At 39.0% G+C, this 19,206-nt stretch overlaps 1 protein-coding gene and 1 pseudogene across 5 annotated transcripts; one reads left to right on the forward strand and one right to left on the reverse strand.

Moving 5' to 3' along the window:
- The first annotated feature begins 311 nt into the window (after positions 1-311).
- Positions 312-12,701, forward strand: LOC306888568 (synemin-like). 4 transcript variants are annotated; one of them, XM_079446973.1, is made up of 6 exons: positions 312-1,289; positions 4,266-4,390; positions 6,777-6,847; positions 7,050-8,992; positions 9,053-9,166; positions 11,708-12,701. In XM_079446973.1, exons 1-6 carry the CDS (start codon positions 492-494, stop codon positions 11,729-11,731), a joined length of 3,075 nt encoding a protein of 1,024 aa, XP_079303099.1. In that variant the 5' UTR covers positions 312-491; the 3' UTR covers positions 11,732-12,701. The 4 variants fall into 4 exon arrangements, with proteins under 4 accessions (XP_079303099.1, XP_079303097.1, XP_079303098.1 ...); XM_079446971.1 differs by having other exon boundaries at positions 7,050-9,166; positions 11,708-11,942; XM_079446972.1 differs by lacking the exon at positions 11,708-12,701 and having other exon boundaries at positions 9,053-11,444.
- On the reverse strand, positions 11,792-19,206 carry LOC306888673 (tetratricopeptide repeat protein 23-like; annotated as a pseudogene). Its single transcript has 5 exons — positions 19,028-19,206; positions 16,692-16,863; positions 15,464-15,609; positions 12,059-12,141; positions 11,792-11,903 (listed from the first exon to the last, which is right to left on the reverse strand). The product of its transcript is annotated as a tetratricopeptide repeat protein 23-like (transcript).

Here is a 19,206-nt window from a genome sequence, read left to right on the forward strand (position 1 = left end):
AGTGACACTTTGAGGCTGCACAAGAGGGAGTGCATTGTCCATTTTTCTCCACATGGGAGAGCCATCTCATATCCCATCATTGAGCTAAAGACGCACTCCTTCAAACATCTCACTGGACGGGACGGTGTTTGTATAACCTACTATGGATAAGGACGGAGTCATGAATATTAATTGCAGCGTGCTGACATTGCTAAGCGTCAAGTCACATAACCTAATTAATATGCAACTCGCGCATATTTGTTTCAGCCAATCACATAGCCCTACTGGGCGAACGTCGCGTTGCGTAATTAATATTCATAAGCTCCACCGTCACCATAGTAGGACTCGCTAACGGGACATGGGATCAGCTCAAATCCTCCGCTCTTGTTCGACTCTGCCTCCGCCCTGTGCTTCTCACCGACGCAGAACACTGATGACAACGAAATAACTGATAAGCTTAGCGAATTTAAGCGTAAACCAAAGCTATTAGATTCACACAATTACAAAGGAAAATGTTTCGAATGAGGGAACCGTTTGAGAGCGAGAAGCTCCAGCTGCAGGAGCTCAACCAAAGACTCGGCCAGTACCTAATGCGCTCAAAAGAGTTGGAGCAAGAAAATACCAGCTTGATAAGCGAAATTAATTCAATCAGGAAAAACAGGTCTGGAGAATGGGAAAACAAACACATGTCCGAGCTACGGGAAATGAGGAGACTGGTGGAGCGTTTATCTTTCGAGAAATGCAGAGCAGAGATGGAGCGACAGAAGCTGCGCAATGAACTTCAGATGCTTCAAGCGATGCGTTCAGAGGAGGCTTCGGTGAGCAAAGGCGTCGACGCGGAGCTCAAAGGCTGCGAGAGGCAGCTCAATAATGCTCTTAAGACCAACGGTGCTTTGGAAGATCGCCTCCTTGAGCTTGAAAACGAATATAAGTTTTTGGAAGATTCCCACAGAAAGGAAGTCGCCCACCTGAGGGACCAGGTGCACTCCCGAACTGTGCGCGTCGTGACTCAAACGTATCACGCACCTCCAGCAGTTACGATGGAAGAGGTGCAGGAGTATGCGGCCAACTTCACTGAAAGCTGGCATGGGACTTTGGACATGTACCGCCTGAAGGTAGAGGAAATCGAAGAGTCTATAAAAGCAGACCAAGCGAGGCTGGACGACATTCAGAGGGAAAAGAGGGAATATGCTTCACAGTTCAAGAGGCTGCGTGACGAGATTGAGAAACAAACCAAAGTGCAGTTGAACCTTGAGGGGCAGCTCATGAACATGCAAGAAAATTTCAGAGCTGAAATCTGCAATTATCAGGTGGGTGTCAAAGCCAAACACAACGTCCTCTATTAATAAAAAGCTAAGAACCACATTGCCACAGATTTCCTGGCATCCTTTTTGGTGAAAACAGGGATTGCGTAAGCATGCTCCTTCAAAAAGAGCGCCACGCCCACTGTGCGCAGTACTAGTGACAGCAGCAAGGCATGGCACATAATATACACACTGGTGTCCCATGACTTAAATGAAAAACATTAATGATTTTTGTAATGCAAAAAAACATGTTTTTGTTGATGCCTATTAGTTGAAATTAACTTGCAAATAAAAAGTATGTCGATTTAAACATAAAATATCCCATAAAATGGTAAACTGGCCCACCTTAGAGGTACAAAATGATAAAAAAAAATACAATGTACAATAGCCTACATTTTTAAAATATAACCTAGATTTAATATATTTTTCGAAAACATTTTCATAAATATGATGAAAATATTATTATAAAACTGCTTTTGCCAAGGGGTCTTTGAGGATATACATCTAAAAAAATTAGAATATCATGAAAAAGGTAAATATTTTTTTGTCACTCATTTCAGAAAGTGAAACCCATATATTATATAGATTCATTACACATAGAGTGAAATATTTCAAGCCTTTATTTCTTGAAATTTTGATGATTATGGCTTACAGATAATGAAAACCCCAAATTCAGTGTCTCGGAAAATTTGAATATTACATAAGATCAATAAAAAAGGATATTTTAAACAGAAATGTCAGGCTTCTGAAAAGTATGCTAATTTCTATGCACTCAATACTTGGTCGGGCTTCCTTTTGCATGAATTACTGCATCAATTCGGCGTGGCATGGAGTTGATCAGCCTGTGGCACTGCTCAGGTGTGATGGAAGCCCAGGTTGCTTTGATAGCGGCCTTTAGGTCACCTGCATTGTTGGGTCTGGTGTCTCTCATCTTCCTCTTGACAATATCCCGTAGATTCTCTATGGAGTTCAGGTCAGGCGAGTTTGCTGGCCAATCAAGCACAGTAACACCATGGTCATTGAACCAGCTTTTGGTACCTTTGGCAGTGTGGGCAGGTGCCAAGTCCTGCTGGAAAATGAAATCAGCATCTCCATAGAGCTTGTCAGCAGAAGGAAGCATGAAGTGCTCTAAAATTTCCTGGTAGATGGCTGCGTTGACTGTGGACTTCAGAAAACACAGTGGACCAACACCAGCAGATGACATGGCAGCCCAAATCATCACTGACTGTGGAAACTTCACACTGGACTTCAAGCAACATGGATTCTGTGCCTCTCCACTCTTCCTCCAGACTCTGAGACCTTGATTTCCAAATTAAATGCAAAATTTACTTTCATCTGAAAAGAGGACTTTGGAGCACTGAACAACAGTCCAGTTCTTTTTCTCCACAGCCCAGGTAAGATGCTTCTGACATTGTCTCTGCTTCAGAAGTGGCTTGGTAGCCCTTTTCCTGAAGACTTCTGAGCTGCTGACTCTTGATGCACTGACTCCAGCTTCAGTCCACTCCTTGTGAAGCTCTCCCAAGTGTTTGAATCAGCTTTGCTTGACAGTATTCTCAAGCTTGCAGTCATCCCTGATGCTCGTGCACCTTTTCCAACCCAAATTCTTCCTTCAACTTTGCATTTAATATGCTTTGCACTCTGTAAACAGCCACACCTTTCAGTCATGACCCTCTGTGACTTACCCTCTTTGTGGAGGGCGTCAATGTTCGTCTTCTGGATCATTGCCAAGTCAGCAGTCTTCCCCATTATTGTGGTTTCAAAGAACAAGAGATACCCGGAATTTATACTAATTAATTGAAACTCAGATGTAATTATTCTAATATTTTGAGATACTGATTTTTGACGTTCATGAGCTGTAAGCTCTAATTATCAAAATTGAAACAAAAAAAACTTTTGAAATGTTTTACTTTACATGTAATGAATATAAAATATATGAAAGTTTCACTTTTTGAAATGTTACAAGAAAAAAAATAACTTTTTCACGCTATTCAAATTTTTTTAGATGTACCTGTATCACATCACACCTCACAATTCTTCCAAGAGTAAAGTAAAAGATAACAAAACATGCATATAGTGGAAACCAAACAGTTATCAGATTAAACTGAACATTATCCCAACACCTGTTCTTTCAATGGGCCCCTTAGGAGCTTAAGTGAGGAGCACTTCCGCACTGCCAATATCCATGTTTATCATCTCTAGCTCGATGTGCTTTGGAAAAATTGAGCATTAATGGTTTATCTCATGATTGCCTCTCTCCAGGGAGAATGACAAATGAGCAGTCACTGAAGCAAAGTGCAAGCATCAGTAAATTGTTATGTCACTAAATTGAATGGGCTGCATGGAGGATGTCAGTCTTAACATATTACTGCAACTAGCCTATTGAGTGCCAAATATTCAGACTCCAAAACCATAACAGATTAACATTTACTGATACAATTATTCAAGTCAAAATATTTAAGTGCTATGTAATACTAATACAGGGCAAATGTAGCTAATATTTAAAAGAGGTGACATTTATGCCACCACTTGTGATCACAAGTATGTGATGGAGGGTGTGGAGCCATTGGAGTAAAAGGAGAATATAAAGGAATTTAGCATATTATGTAATTGATTTGTGAATTAACTTTAAAGCAGATAACCTTTTGGCCATTAAAAACACCTGTCTCTTTAAATAAATAATAAGGTGTCATTAGGGGGTGATGTTGTAAGAGCTTTCAAACAGGTGTGTTACACAAAGAGTAGCCCCCAAATATAAACTTTGGATCAATATGATGCAAGTGGACACCCTTCTGAAAGATAGTGATGGGATAAAAATAGTTTAAATGGTATACTACTGGTATACTTTGAAAGATCAATTAAACTTAAATTTACCAATGGCTTTCTAATCACTTATGAGATTCCTTCAGAAGAAACAATAGCCTTTTATCTTTAATTGAACTGTGTGTGTAAAAGAGCAAATAGTACTAACTGCTTGTTCTGCAGGCTATCATTGAAGAACTGGAGTATGAGCGCAGAATGCTATCTAACACCACCTCAGAGAAGCTGAAGGACCATCAGGATCTCTTACAGGTCAAGATGGGCCTTGCTCTGGAAGTGGCTGCATACAGGTAGAACTTCTACAAAATCAATTCAATGCTGCTTCTCCCTAAGGGGAAGTCGTGGCCTAATGGTTAGACCTAATGGCCTAATGGTCCCCGGCCAGCAGGAATTGTAGGTGGGGGGAGTGAATGTCCAGCGCTCTCTCCACCCTCAATACCACGACTGAGGTGCCCTTGAGCAAGGCACCGAACCCCCAACTGCTCCCCGGGCGCCGCAGCATAAATGGCTGCCCACTGCTCCGGGTGTGTGTTCACGGTGTGTGTGTGTGTTCACTGCTGTGTGTGTGCACGTTGGATGGGTTAAATGCAGAGCACGAATTCCGAGTATGGGTCACCATACTTGGCTGAATGTCACTTCACTTCACTAAATGGCCATGTAGTGCCTTCAAGGCTTGAATATAGTCCACATTTTTTTTTTCTGATAATTCACACATTTTGTGCAATCCATCCAGTTTTGAAAGATCCCTCAAACTCATATTTGTTGAAGTACTGTCTATGATCTGATGTCAGTTCTAGCGTAGGGATGAATGACCTGTTTCTGTGCCCTTAAAATGAGTCACCTCCCACATTCTCTTGGTCACATTAAATATTAATACCAAAATTATTTCTGCTTCATGGACTTTGGCTGGCATGGCAGCTCTAAGGACTAGTGCAGGGGTCTTTGAAAGCTATTAAAATGTCTTATGTATATATTTCATTCTTAGGGATTGTTCACGCAGAACTTTTTTTATTTTATTTTATTTTTTTACATTCCACTGCACTGATTTTCTGATGTATTTTCTGATATATTTTTATGTATTATTTATGTGCTAGATGGACATCTTCGACTACTGTGCTGTGATCTTGTGCAGCAACTCTTGCAATGACATGGCGCTAAAGTTAAAAGATCTTCCATTCCACTTCCTATATCACACATTTGTAAATACAAAAAAAAAAGCATAAACGAACGGCCCCTTATTCTGCTATTCTAAAAACATGTAGGCTATCTAAAACTTTCTCCATGCGGTAATGTGAATATATGCATTGGACTGTTGTCTGCTTAGAGAAATGTGTAGTGAAGTTTGACAGCCTCACACCCCCCACATGAGCCTCGTAGATGTATTTTTAGTCACTGCAGCAACAGAGCGACTAATGCCTGCCCATTTGGCAAGTCTGCATACAGCCCCACCCCTCTTTCCTTGTTAGAGTGGTTAACTCCTCTGTTTTTATGATTTAATCTCTGTACATTTAACGTTGAAGCTGATTTATGATTTTGATTCTATTGTATTAGCTAATGCACATGAAAGATTAGCACGTGGAGTTATTAAATAAAGCCACACAACAATAGATTACAAATCTTGATTATTTTTGTGTTGTTTACCTGCTACTTATGTAACCCCACTTCATAATATGTGTAGCAGATCCACCATTGCATGTAGTATATGCATATGTAATATGTCATTTGTCAAACATCATTTATTCTTAGAGTCAAAAATTAAGTTGGTCTCTTTTGCCTGAAGATGGTCTGTTTGAAGAGTTGCAATGTTTTGGATACTACTGAAACGTAGAAGTGTCTTTCCATTAAAACTGCACATCGCGAGCCATAATGAAAACAGACAGGGTCCATTGTGGCATTTATTTTTAGTTCAGTCTTTCAGAGGATTCACAGGGGACCTTCACAGGGATACTGCTTGTAGTTCCACAAAGTCTGCTTCGATTTGGTTCTCCAATGTATTTTTCATGTAAAAGCATTGTCAAGGTAGGTTTAAAGCGCTCAAGGACCAGTTTAACCAATTAAACATAATAGTGGAGATTAGAGTGTTACTAGTGATCTTAACTGTGTTTCTGCTTAGGGCAAGGTCCATGTGCTTGGTAGGTTTTCTGGTTGCCCTCAGTGTTAAAGTCGGGAAGTCGTGGCCTAATGGTTAGAGAGTTGGACTCGTAATCGAAGATTGTGGGTTCGAGTCCCCGGCTGGCAGGGATTGTAGGTGGGGGGAGTGAATGTCCAGCGCTCTCTCCACCCTCAATTCCATGACTGAGGTGCCCTTGAGCAAGGCAAGGTGCCCTCCCCGGGCGCCGCAGCATAAATGGCTGCCCACTGCTCCGGGTGTGTGTTCACGGTGTGTGTGTGTGTGCATTTGTTCACTACTCACTGCTGTGTGTGTGCACTTGGATGGGTTAAACGCAGAGCACCAATTTCGAGTATGGGTCACCATACTTGACAATACGTCACGACAAGACAAGTGTTTTTTGACATTTTGTGTGGTCATGGCAGAGCACAGAGGTAGTCAGCAGTCTCAAAAGAGGTGAAAAAGAAGTACTGAGGTTTTGTTCATGATACTGAATGTTCTGCTTACTGTAATTAGACTGACTTTAAATATGCCTGTTTAACCTTTGGAATTGTCATGTTCATTAGGGCACTCTTGGAAGAAGAAGGAAGACACGCTCAAACGTGGTCTACTCAGCATTCAAGAGAAAGAATAATAGGTATTTGCTTGTGTCATTCAGCATGAAATAATGCTTTTAACAACACTGAAATTTTAATAAATCTGTGAATTACCATTATTTTAATTGTTTCACAATTCAAACATTAAATAATTATGTATGAAAAATTCATAGAGATGTTAGAAATTAAAATGTTTAGCATCCTAATTTTAATCAATCTGCTGTCTGTTGTTTGTATCTGTAGATATAAAAATGCCGGCCCATCCTTACACTTCAAGAGTGTCCGTCAATTCGGCAAGTCGACCAGATATAAGAAAAAAAGCCTTTACAGATGTTAAATATATGGAACCAATTTCCAGCCTGAGAACCTCATCTACATCAAGTCAGTTTCATACTTACGAACCCTCCAGGATCAGTGTATCAAATCGTGCCCAGCAAAGCCCTGCTTCAAGAAGGGACATGATTTCCTTCACCAAAGCAGCGCAGGCAGCTGCTTCCAGTACCCTGAAACCTGGAGTCTCTTCTGTTGAGATAAAAAGAGAGGAGACAGATCAGAGAATAATGAGAAAAGAGATTTCACAACACTCTTCAAAGGGCTCACTTGATCATACCCCCTCTACAATCGAAAGTACACAGAGCTCTCCAGTCTCAAAAATAGAGAAACCAAAGCCAGTGAAAGTGATATCACCTCCTGTGAGCTTGAGCAAGACCACCACTGAAGTAAAAAGCCAGAAAGATGTTGAACCAAAAGCAAAGGGAATGGATGCCAAACCATATAAAGAAAAATACAAGGTAACAATGGAAGAAGAAAGAAGGGATGTGAAAGAATCAATAGCTAAAGATGAGAAAGAGTCTGAAAATGTAGGGCATAAGGTCTTTGTAGGTGAGGAAATAGTTTTAGATGCAGTTTCTATGGAGGAAATCATTCAGCAGGTCATGAAACCAGCTGGTTTAGACGCTAAGGTCAGCTCATGCCCTGACTCAAAAGTCACATATCATGTGGAGAAAACAGAGCAAGAGGATGGAACAACCAAGACTCAGATTGTTTTACAATCTAAAGTCGAGGAGGAAGTGGACCTGTCTGAAGAGTCGGCCTTGGAGGAACTTCTCAGCAAGGGAGTCAAGAAAGTCACCCTGGAGAACATCAAAGGAACCCCAACAGGAACCATGATCGAGAACCTGCTGAGTCTTGGCCTGCAAGGTGAGAATTTGGAAAATAGGTTAGTGAATGTGGAGATAATGGAGGAACCGGTGGAGTCTGATGAGGAAGGTGATATTGAAATAGAGGAGACTGTGGAGGTTAAGTCTAAACAACCAAACATCGATCCCTCATCAATGTTCTTCCAAATTGAGGAGTTAGAGAGTGACCCTAAGACCATGAAACCCGATGAGAGTGGTTCTGCTGTAGCCTCACAATATGGAAACAGTGGCTCTGTGCAGGTTCGGGAAGTTACCAGAGATGAAAGCTTACCCTACTTCTCGCATGGCCAAGACTCACAAGAGTACTTCGTCTCCACTCCTGAAGACAATATGTCAGAGTCTGAGGAGGGTGGGAGATTTATGTCTTATAGCCATTATGGAGTCGTCGATGATCTGTCTGATGAAAGATATTACCAGGAAGATGACCCCAAACAGCCCACTGCTGAAGGTCACAGTTACAGAGAATCACCTGAATACGAACACTCGTTTTTGAGAGACAATATCCAAGACTGCATAATTGAAGAGGAGGTGCATGTCTCTCCCACACTGCAACAGTCCATTGTGGGTATCCTGAGGGAGGACTCACTGGACCCTGAACAGCAGTTTAGAGGAGCATTAGAGCAAATCCAAGATACCGTATCTGGGGCCCTCAAGGAAGAGCTAGCCTTTTTTACTAAAGGTAGAGAGACTCCAGAAAATGTCTCTTTGGACATTAAAAAGGTAGAACAAGTTACAGACAACAGAACCATGACCATTGTGGCAGAGCTTAATGTTTCCCAGACATTGGAGGAGTCTGGTTTGCTGGAAGGAGAAGGAGATGATCTATCCGAAGAGCAGATAATGGCAGCACTAAGCTCATCCCACCCTATCGGCGGAGCAGCTGGAGTAGGATACACCATGAAAATTTCCCAAGAGGAGATTCAAATGGAGGGAATGCCGTGGATGACTGGCGAAGAAGAGATCCGACAATGGAGCTCAACCGATGAGGTAGCCAAGACAGAAAAACATATGAAGTTGGGCCCTAGTGAAAAATTCTTTACTTTTCAGATGGACGGGAACAATGGCTCTTCTGCATCAGCAAGTGGAGGAGCCATCGAAGTACAAAGAGGTGGCGGTGCTATTGAGTTCCCACAGACCCAGATGATTGACCCCCACTTGAAGGTCTGTCATGAGAAAAGAATCGCAACTGTTTTTCTCGAAAGCCCCAAAGAGTGATATCATAATGAAATAACATTGAAATTACACAAAATATCATGTCAGTCACATAATTAGTTATAAACCAAAATCCAAAATCCATGGTCCATCATATGGACCACTATACAGTACTGTTCAAAGGTTTGGGGTCAGTAACATTAAAATTATTCAGAAATTATGCATTAAATTGATCCAAAGTGACAGTAAAGGCATTTATACTGGTTTCTGTTTTAAATAAATGATTCTGAAGGATGATGTGACACTGAAGTTATGGCTGCTGAAAATTCAGCTTTGATTTGTTTATTCACGGGAATAAATTTCATTTTAAAATATACTCAAAATATACTTTGAGTCATTTGAAATAAAATAAAAAAATCATATTATTGTTTTACTGTAATTTTAAATCAAATAAATGCAGCTATGGTGAGCATAAATGACTTCTTTCGAAGCCCCCAAATGTTAAAACAGCAGTGTGTCTGACATTCAGTAGCTAAAGTGTTAACAAAGGTAAAGCTGATTATTTTAATACTCTTTTCTTTTTATAGTATATTTTTGTATTAACTATCTGGACATTTTGTTTTACTTTCTTTTCATATAGTGCAGCTTTATCTAAGCACAGAAAAGGTTAAATACATTGTTTTCTTTTCAACTTTCAAGTAGCAATCCTCTTAAAAATATACATTGTTGACACAATTTGTTCTACTTTCCACAGCACTGCAAAAGCAAGCTTGGCATGTTATAAAAGCCATTTTATGATACATCATATTAAAGAATGAACAGATGGAGACATTTACAGTAGTATGCAGAAATTGTAGAGTAGTGCTCTCTTTAATTGGCCATTTATTTGAGTTATTCAAAACTTTATTCATAGTATCTTAAATATTTTCAGTAACACATTTGAATATTTTTGGTCACGTCCATGAAATCAGTTTATATAGTGGTCTACATTTGGCCACAGTCACTGTATTGCTCTACTGAAGGCAAAAGGCACTAGACTGTCCTTCCCGTCTCCCAGAGATCTCTTAATCCTTAAATGACATTAGACCAGTGAGGACTAATCTAGCTATCCTGCTCTTCCTGGACAACACATTTTTCATTGCTGTAGTACTGTATAGAGACGTGGGAGAGGGAGGAGTGTGATCGTAGGAATCTCACATTATAAATAAGTGTTAGGCAGCTTACACAGAAGTGTGTAAGTGCTTCCAGAATAGCTATTCAGTGCCATTAAGTCTGTCACAACCTATCACACAGAATGAGGATTCAGCTTCACTAAAGTGGGGTGTCTAATGAGAGTCTATTTTTAGGATTCATACTCTGCCATTGACACCTCCAGGTAAAATAGTGTAACAGCTTTAGTCTGAAGATTTCAAGTGTAAGCATGTGCTTTTTCCTGTTTTTCTATTCATCTTTAACAGATATTCATGTTAACGTCATCAGATGCTGCAAAGGTGACGGTCCTGTGCCTATTAACAGTGATGAAAAAAAAAAAAAAAAAAAAAGTGTAATCAGCAGCATTTAACATCATTTCAATTTCAATTAGCGTTTCATATCTGTATTATCCTAAACTATTATATTAATCTAAAAATGAGATCCTTAATATAATATGTTAACACAGTGAACCCAGTAGTTTTAAACAAGTTTGGATAAATTTGATTTAACTTTCTTAATCTTATAAAACCTAAAAATTAATCACCAGTGGTGCTTAATCTCTTTTCTTACTCATTTTCATTGATGCAATATGATTTTTCACATTTAAGTGACTTTGGGAAATTATATAAATAAAACACACTTCTGGTTTGTCCTTGTTGTAGGGCTATTTGAGCTTTAATGATAAGGCTGTGTTACATAAAAAAGGTTGGGAAACCTTTGTGTATGTGTATACACATACATGATAAGTGATTAAGGATTAGTTCAAATTTGATATCATTATTAACCATTTATCTTCATCCCTTGAGATAGTGTTTCAGCACCTGCTGTTTTTTTTTTGTCTGAATCTATGCATAGGGTTCTATGACTCAACCAACACTGTGTGAAACCTCATTTTGTGCATCTACAGATTTACAATATGCTGTACAAGATTTACTTCCATAGCAAACATTGGTGTGGGGTTGCAGATTACAGATGTATTTTTGCTAAGTGAAATTTCACAAAAGGGATATTGTGTGTGCTGTTGTACTCTTAAGATAAAGACTAGTCTGCTCACTGGTTTACATGCAAACACAATAAACAAACCCTAACAACTTCATGTTGTGAGTTCTGTTCAATTCTCAGAAATAAGAAAAGACTCTAAAACTCTTTGCTAGAGAGGCCTGCAGCTCTCCAGTCAGGAAGTATTTGCAGAAACCGCTGTGACGGTGTATTAGATCACTGCTGGACAGTTCTCATTTTTTGAAGTGCAGAGGTAGTCACCTTGCCAACCACTCTGAGACTCAGCAACAGAGATTAAACACACAGTGAAGCTTGTGTGCTGTTCTAGAAATATTGCCTTGTTTTTTTTCCAATCCACAGATTTCCTTTGGTGAAATAGGATGAGGTCCAACATCCCTGATGGTCCATGACATATTCATTAGATCCATCTGCTGGTCACTGCTGTTATGAGTTATACATGCTCGATGTCACCTCAGATGCAAATGATACCACTGCACGGAATGGAGGCCTTGTTTCAAGACGGCTTTCCTTTCGTCTCTCACCGACCTCTGGTGACCTAAAAAAAGACAATAAAAGCATTAAATTCCTCATCTATAAATAATATTCACTCTCACTAACACAGTACATTCAAGTGAAATGTCAGTGTACTGCACTGAAAACACATTTTTAGAGTGCACTGTGACTTCCTGCTATAGTGTGACTGGAACTCACTGAGACAGCATGTCCACGGTTCTGTGTGTGGCTTTGGTTTTCTTGTGCTGAGGACCGTATAGCATATTCTGAATATCCAGACACTGAAACAGACACAGATACGGGTGGTAGGCAAAACATTTACATGCGAAACTCCACCTAAAACTATGCCTGCTGGTTTTGTACGTTTGCCCACTGCCAAAGAAATTATCCGTCTATAATTTTAATGTTAGGTTTATTTGAACAGTGAGAGACAGAATAACAACAAACAAAATCCAGAAAAAATGCATTTCAAAAAAGTTATAAATTGATTTGCATTTTAATGAGTGAAATAATTATTTGATCCCCTATTAATGAGCAAGATTTCTGGCTCCCAGGTGTCTTTTATACAGGTAAGGAGCTGAGATTAGGAGCACTCTCTTACAGGGAGTGCTCCTAATCTCAGTTTGTTACCTTTATAAAAGACATGTCCACAGAAGCAATCAATCAATCAATCAATCAATCAGATTCCAAACTCTCCACCATGGCCAAGACCAAAGAGCTTTCCAAGGATGTCAGGGACAAGATTGTAGACCTACACAAGGCTGGAATGGGTTACAAGACCATCATCAAGCAGCTTGATGAGAAGGTGACAACAGTTGCTACGATTATTTGCAAATGGACGAAACACAAAATAACTGTCAATCTCCCTCGGTGAAAAGAGTGGCTCAAGAAGAAGCACATTAAGGTCCTGGAGTGACTTAGCCAGTCTCCAGACCTTAATCCCATAGAAAATCTGTGGAGGCAGCTGAAGTTTCGAGTTGACAAACATCAGCCTCGAAACCTTAATGACTTGGAGAGGATCTGCAAAGAGGAGCGGGACAAAATCCCTCATGAGATGTGTGCAAACCTAGTGGCCAACTACAAGAAACGTCTGACCTCTGTGATTGCCAACAAGGGTTTTGCCACCAAGTGCCAAGTCATGTTTTGCGAAGGGATCAAATACTTATTTTTTCCCCCACTGTATATTATATAATAATATAATATATTACTATATATTGCTCACCACAACTGGATGTAATGTTTTTGTGTAAAACAATTTAAAATGACTTAATGAATTAATTTTTTATTCCAAATGTTTTACAGGTAGTAAATATATATTTCTAATATAAATATAAATAATACAAATGTGATTATGTAAATTATAATTATTATAATTTAAATTTGTGCAGCCTTTAAGACTTTATATGAGGCTTCATGTGAGGAATAGTTGTACTTTTATGTTGTTAATCTGTCAACTGCAGGACCATTTTAAAATAAAATGAAGGCAAAAACAAAGAAAGTTGATAACTGGTGACCGTATAGTTTTTTATCGAAATGACACGTTGATGACACGTGATGCATAAACAACCCAAACAGCCAAATACAGAAAATGCAATCAAACACTGGACTGTAACAGATATTAAAGAATTAATGTTCATCCTTTTGAAAATTATCACAATTTTTCATAAAAGATTGAAAAGCTTGGCAAACAATAAACGGCTGGCTAAGCTTCAATACAGTCAAAAACTTAGCCTTTGAATATGAAACTAAAATACATTAAAAAAATGTTTTTGTAACTCTTAAAATGAAAAACTAAGCAAGTAAGCTTTACTGCTGTGTGTGGGGCTCAAGAGGTAGTGGACGGCCTGACATAGTAGAGAGGAGGAGTGCCTTTGGCACACAGATATTACAGCATACCTGGCCAAGCCACTTCATTTCCTCAAATAAACCCTCTCTCATTCCCTCAACGACATCTTCAAAACAACAACAGCAACGGTTTGGAAGAAAAACACTCCAAATGACGACATGACATTTTTGACTTTCCAAAAAAAGACAAAGGAAAGTACTGTTCAAAGTTTCCTTGATGACTGAAAAGGCTCAGTCCATGTTTTCATCACTTTCCACAGCCAAAAGTGATGTCATGGGGCCCACTTCAATGGGAAAACAGTCACAGCGTTTCTCAAAAGTGTGTGCGTCCATTATAAAAAACTGGACTGCGTATGCATCTAAAGACCACACAAAACTTCCTTAAAAAACAAACATAACATACAATACACATATAAAATCTAACTTTATAATTGCTTATTTAAATCCCTGTTTCTGTTTTAACCACAAACCCCTGGCTTTAGGCCAAAGTCTAAACTGGGAGTGTATTGCTCTGCTGCAGCTGCTGTCATGATTACAGGAGAAAGAACATGATATGAGCTGCTCGTATCTGTCAGAGGTAACGGGGGAAAGGTTAGTAGCCTGAGGAAGTGCACAACGTGGGACCCCTGATTCACAATCCCCGAAATGGTGCCCTTTGATACGACAACAAAGAAACATAGCAACAGTGCTCATTTAAAGACAAGTGGGGACAGCTTTCCAAAGATCAACAGTCATCATATTATCTCAGAAGGGGTTTCAGTGTGACCATATCAACATAGAAAACAAGCATTTGCATATTTAGGACATACAAAAGACGTTCAGAATGTAAATAAAAGAGATAATGTTTTAGATCTTCTTACTGCATCAGTTGCTAAGCGCAATGACACAAAAGAGAATAAATAACATTGCAAATCAGAGTGTGGTGTGACTTCTAAAGGAGGAGATCGAGGGAGAAATGAGCTGGCCAGTCCAAAAATAGTCAAGCTTTGAATAAAGAACAAGTTACCAAAACAAATATACTGTCCAAAGCAACATGTCTATTCTATACATACATGTTATAGACATCAATTTAGAATATTACTTTACTCCATGAAGGTCTAGAGGAAGGTCTCAAGAAGGTCCTTTTAATTGGATTCAGTGCCCTTTTAACAGCACTCGGCAATGTACCAACGAACATGAAAATGTCTGGCTGCATCCAGAAGGACCAAGAGCACAATGTTATCCCTTGGAACGTTTTATATCAGAAAAAGCATCCCCTCTGAGGAGAAATATTATTCATGCTATACTCCAAGATTAGAGCATAGCTCTGTGGACATAAGGTCCTCAGAGACTTTGGTCGAAATAGCTGTTCAGATCTCTTTTTGTGCAAACTGCAGTTGCTCAGGCTCTAGTGATTGTGCATGGAAAAAAGAAGGAAAAAGGAACTTGGTTCTATCCATCGATTGTTGATTGGATGGAGATTTGAATTTGAGCTTGCAGTTGATTATAAAAAAGGGATGGCACTTAAGCAGACTAAATGAAGTCCTGCATACATCACCAAAGAGAAGTCTCTTATTTTCACTGGAAGGTTGACTTATATAAGCATCTTGATTTAAAAATTACAAGGTCAAAAAAAAAAAGACCAATAACATGCATTTAAAAATAGAGAGGAATACTCTTTAATATACCAGCAATGTTTGAGCATAAATAATTATCCATTAACAGCTAACAGCGAACTCCCACAGCATAGTGATCGTGCATTCATTATAATTGATTCACCTTCTTGAGGGTCCTGTGGGCGTCTCATCTGACCCTGTGTCATCTCCACTCCACCAATCAGCTGCAGCGCTTCTGCCACCTCTGTACTCAGCTCATCAAACGTGCTCTTCTTATAGGCTAGAGACTCTCTGGATCTCAGCACATCTCTGAAACACATAACAGAGTATAACCCAACTATACATCATTATAATCATCATAGATATGAAACATATCCTCCAAGTTGATCAGTCAGGTTTTTTAAATAATCAATCCTTAAACTTTTGCATATGATCACTTATGCATTCCAAGCCTGTATTTATCTGATTAATACAGTAAAATCAGTAATATTTGGAAATATTATTACAGTTTAAAATAACCTTTCTATTTGAATATATTGTATAATTAAATTTATTCCAGAGATGGCAAAGCTGAATTTTCAGCAGCCATTACTCCAGTCTTCAGTGTTACTGTCATGATCCGTCAGAAGTAATTTTGATATGCTGATTGATGCTTAAATAACATATATTTTCCCTGGATTTTTGTATGAATAGCATTTATTCATATGTTATTATTTAATATTTGATTTATTTGAAATAGGAATATTCTGTAACATTATATATAGCAAATCAGCCACAAAGCGGATTAGAGTCGGGTAAAGGTGCATGGTGCATAAAAGTCCTAGTGCCATATCAGTGCATGACCTCAAAAATGTTCTACTGGATGAATGAGCAACAATTCCCACAGAAACATTCTAAAATCTTGTGAAAAGCCTTTCCAGAAGAGTAGAAGCTGTTAAAGCCACAAAAAGGGAAACCAACTCCATATTAATGTCTGCATAGTAATGATCAGGTAAAGGTCTCTGATGGATTAAATGAATAAACTACATATGCTTCCTTGTTTACCCCAATATTGGTGATTAAAGCAGGATTAAAAATGGGTTTGACACTTCTGCATTAGGCTATTCATCTAGTACAGTGGTCACCAAACTTTTTCCTGGAGGGCCGGTGTCCTGCAGAGTTTAGCTCCAACCCTAATGAAACACACCTGAGCCAGCTAATAAAGGTCTTGTTTGGTATACTTGAAACTTCAAGGCAGGTGTGTTGAGGCAAGTTGGAGCTAAACTCTGCAGGACACCGGCCCTCCAGGACCGAATGTGATGACCCCTGATCTAGTTCATCTGTTTTAATATGATTTCAGTACAGTGTAATTCTCTGAAGGACTGGACAAGAATAATCCCTGTGGTGTTTACCTGTAGGAGATGCTCAATGGCTCTATCCAGATGTCCCTGTGCCTGTTCAATAGCCGCCATGTTTCTGTAAACACAGCAGATCTGACTGAGATGAGCTCCTTCCTGAAGCAGCTCCAAGGCTCTTTCACATTGACTGAGGGCCTTCTCAGGCCTTCCCTGCCGCTGGTACGCCCTATAGAACACAGCACAGACACAAAGATGTCATTTATCATGAAATCAATCCACAGTGTCACATACAGCACACTGTTGACCTCGCTTATGCATGCCATCATAATAAGAATGGCTCATTTGTAATGCCAGGCATTAGCAAAAATGCCAGAACAATGAAAGGAAGAAGGTCAAGAAAAGCCTGTTCATGTGAACTGGTTAAAAACAGGACGACCTGCTGCTGTGTATTGCATAGGTCGGTGGCACCAGCTCTGAACCTTCATGGAGCTTTCATTTCTTTTATTAAGATGTGGAGTGCAGCAAATCCAAACATTCCCTGCAGCTCTGAACTCAATACACAAGAGCTCATGTCTTTATTAGGTCTGATTCTCCTCTCTCAATATCAGCCTTTAGGCATCTAGTCTCACTCTTGAACAAGACTCACTGCTGTCTACTATCTGTGAAGAAATGAAATACAGAAGAGTCAATGCTGTTCTATAAAAAATTATTCAGTTCAAGTCACTGGTTTTTAGACATTTATTTACACTTAAAACCACCAAGCGTTTGGGGTCTGTAAGATTTTTAATGTTTTAAAAAAAAAACACTCGCCAAAGCTGCATTCAACTGATCAAAAATTAAGTAAAACCGCAATAGTGTGAAATATTAATAAAATATTAATTACTCTGATCTTTAGCATTAAATTTCTTATCACAGTTGAAAAATAATTGTGCTGCTTAAATGTTTGTGGAAACTGTGGTACATTTTTTAATGAATATAAAGTCACAATAAAAAGCATTCATTTGAAATAATCCATTGTCCTTACTGTTACTTTTGATCAATTTAATGCATCTTTGCTGATTAAAAAGAAAAAAAAACTTCTGTTACTTAAAATTGTTTTAAATAGTTTAAAATCCTGAAAGTTTCTGTTAAAATGAAAATTATGTCATTAATTGCACAACCTCATGCCGTTGCATACCCGTAAGACCTTCGTTCATCTTCAGAACACAAATTACGATATTTTTGATGAAATCCAAGAGCTTTCTGACCTTGTGTAGACAGCAACGCAACTGACATATTTAAGGCCCAGAAAGGTACAGTAGTAAGTACATTTTTAAAATAGTCCATGTGACATCAGTGGTTCAACGGTAATTTTATGAAGCTACGAGAATACATTCTGTGTGCAAAGAAAGCAAAATAACGACTTTATTCAACAATTTCTTCTCTTCCGTGTCAGTCTTTGACATGCATTCACGACAGTACCACCATGTATGCTTGTACATTCATGCATATGCATGTATTCCTGTGTATGCGCATGTGCGGTACTCTCGTAAATGCGCGTTGCGACTATTTTAATGATGTCCTTACTACCTTTCTGGTCCTTGAATGTGGTAGTTACTTTGCTGTTTATGCAGGGTCAGAAAGCTCTCGGATTTCATCAAAAATATCTTAATTTGTCTCACGAAGATGAAGTTTGGAACGACATGAGGGTGAGTAATTAATGACAGAATTTTCATTTTTGGGTAAACTACCCATTTAATTACCAGGGTTAAATACTAACAAGATTTTCAATATGGTTTCAGACCTTAAGATCTCACTGTCCATAACTATACCATGATGCTATTCTCTAATGTGTGCAGGTGTGTAGCACTACTCTTTATGGAGAAATCCATCACCACAGGGAGATCCCATGCTTCACCAATCCATCTTGTTAAAAGCCTCGAGTCTTTCCAGATTCATCCACTCTAATGGATCCCTAACTCAATTTCCCCATCTTAGAGAAAGTAGCCTGCTCATCCAGCATCCTTGTCCCATAAATATAAAGCTAGTAAAAAACAACTTACATCACAAACAAACGTTAAAGCTTGATTAGTGGATTCCCATGGTGCACCTCTAAAATAGCAAGTGGATTTTTAACATAGATGGCTGACATTACACATAATTTGTAAGTATTCATGCATATCCGCATAATTTAATGATGATGGAGCTGTAAACACATTTTATCTTCAATCTATGGTGTATATTTTAGGATTGGAACATTCATTTTATTTAAATGAAATCAAAAAGCTCTTAATCTGAAATTCCAATTGGATTTACTGCAATCAGGGAAAAACGCTCAAGGGCGACATTTGCAAAATGGCAAAGATTTTAAACACGACTCTACCAAAGTTTTCTTAGTTGTCTGTGTGTACGCTAGAGCACCCTGGCAACTTTTCAAGGCTGCATCAGAAATTCCAGACTCTGGGCCTCCTTTTAGGGGCAGCAGGACCCAGCAGTGCGTATGTGCCAACTCTACTGCCTCGCTGCCAGGGGACACAAACCTAAACACATCCTGTATTATGCCACACAGCGCCAGCGTAATACCAGCCAT

This window comes from Barbus barbus, assembly GCF_936440315.1.
Source record: "Barbus barbus genome assembly, chromosome: 22".
In the NCBI taxonomy this organism is placed as follows: Eukaryota; Metazoa; Chordata; class Actinopteri; order Cypriniformes; family Cyprinidae; genus Barbus; species Barbus barbus.

What these genes read in the sequence shown, in the direction of transcription:
- LOC306888568 (XM_079446970.1), top strand. Translation starts at nt 492, where the DNA reads ATGTTTCGAATGAGGGAACCGTTTGAGAGCGAGAAGCTCCAGCTGCAG. An exon ending in CTGAAATCTGCAATTATCAG is followed by an intron (nt 1,290 to 4,265) that starts GTGGGTGTCAAA and finishes CTTGTTCTGCAG; the next exon opens with GCTATCATTGAAGAACTGGA. An exon ending in TTCAAGAGAAAGAATAATAG is followed by an intron (nt 6,848 to 7,049) that starts GTATTTGCTTGT and finishes TTGTATCTGTAG; the next exon opens with ATATAAAAATGCCGGCCCAT.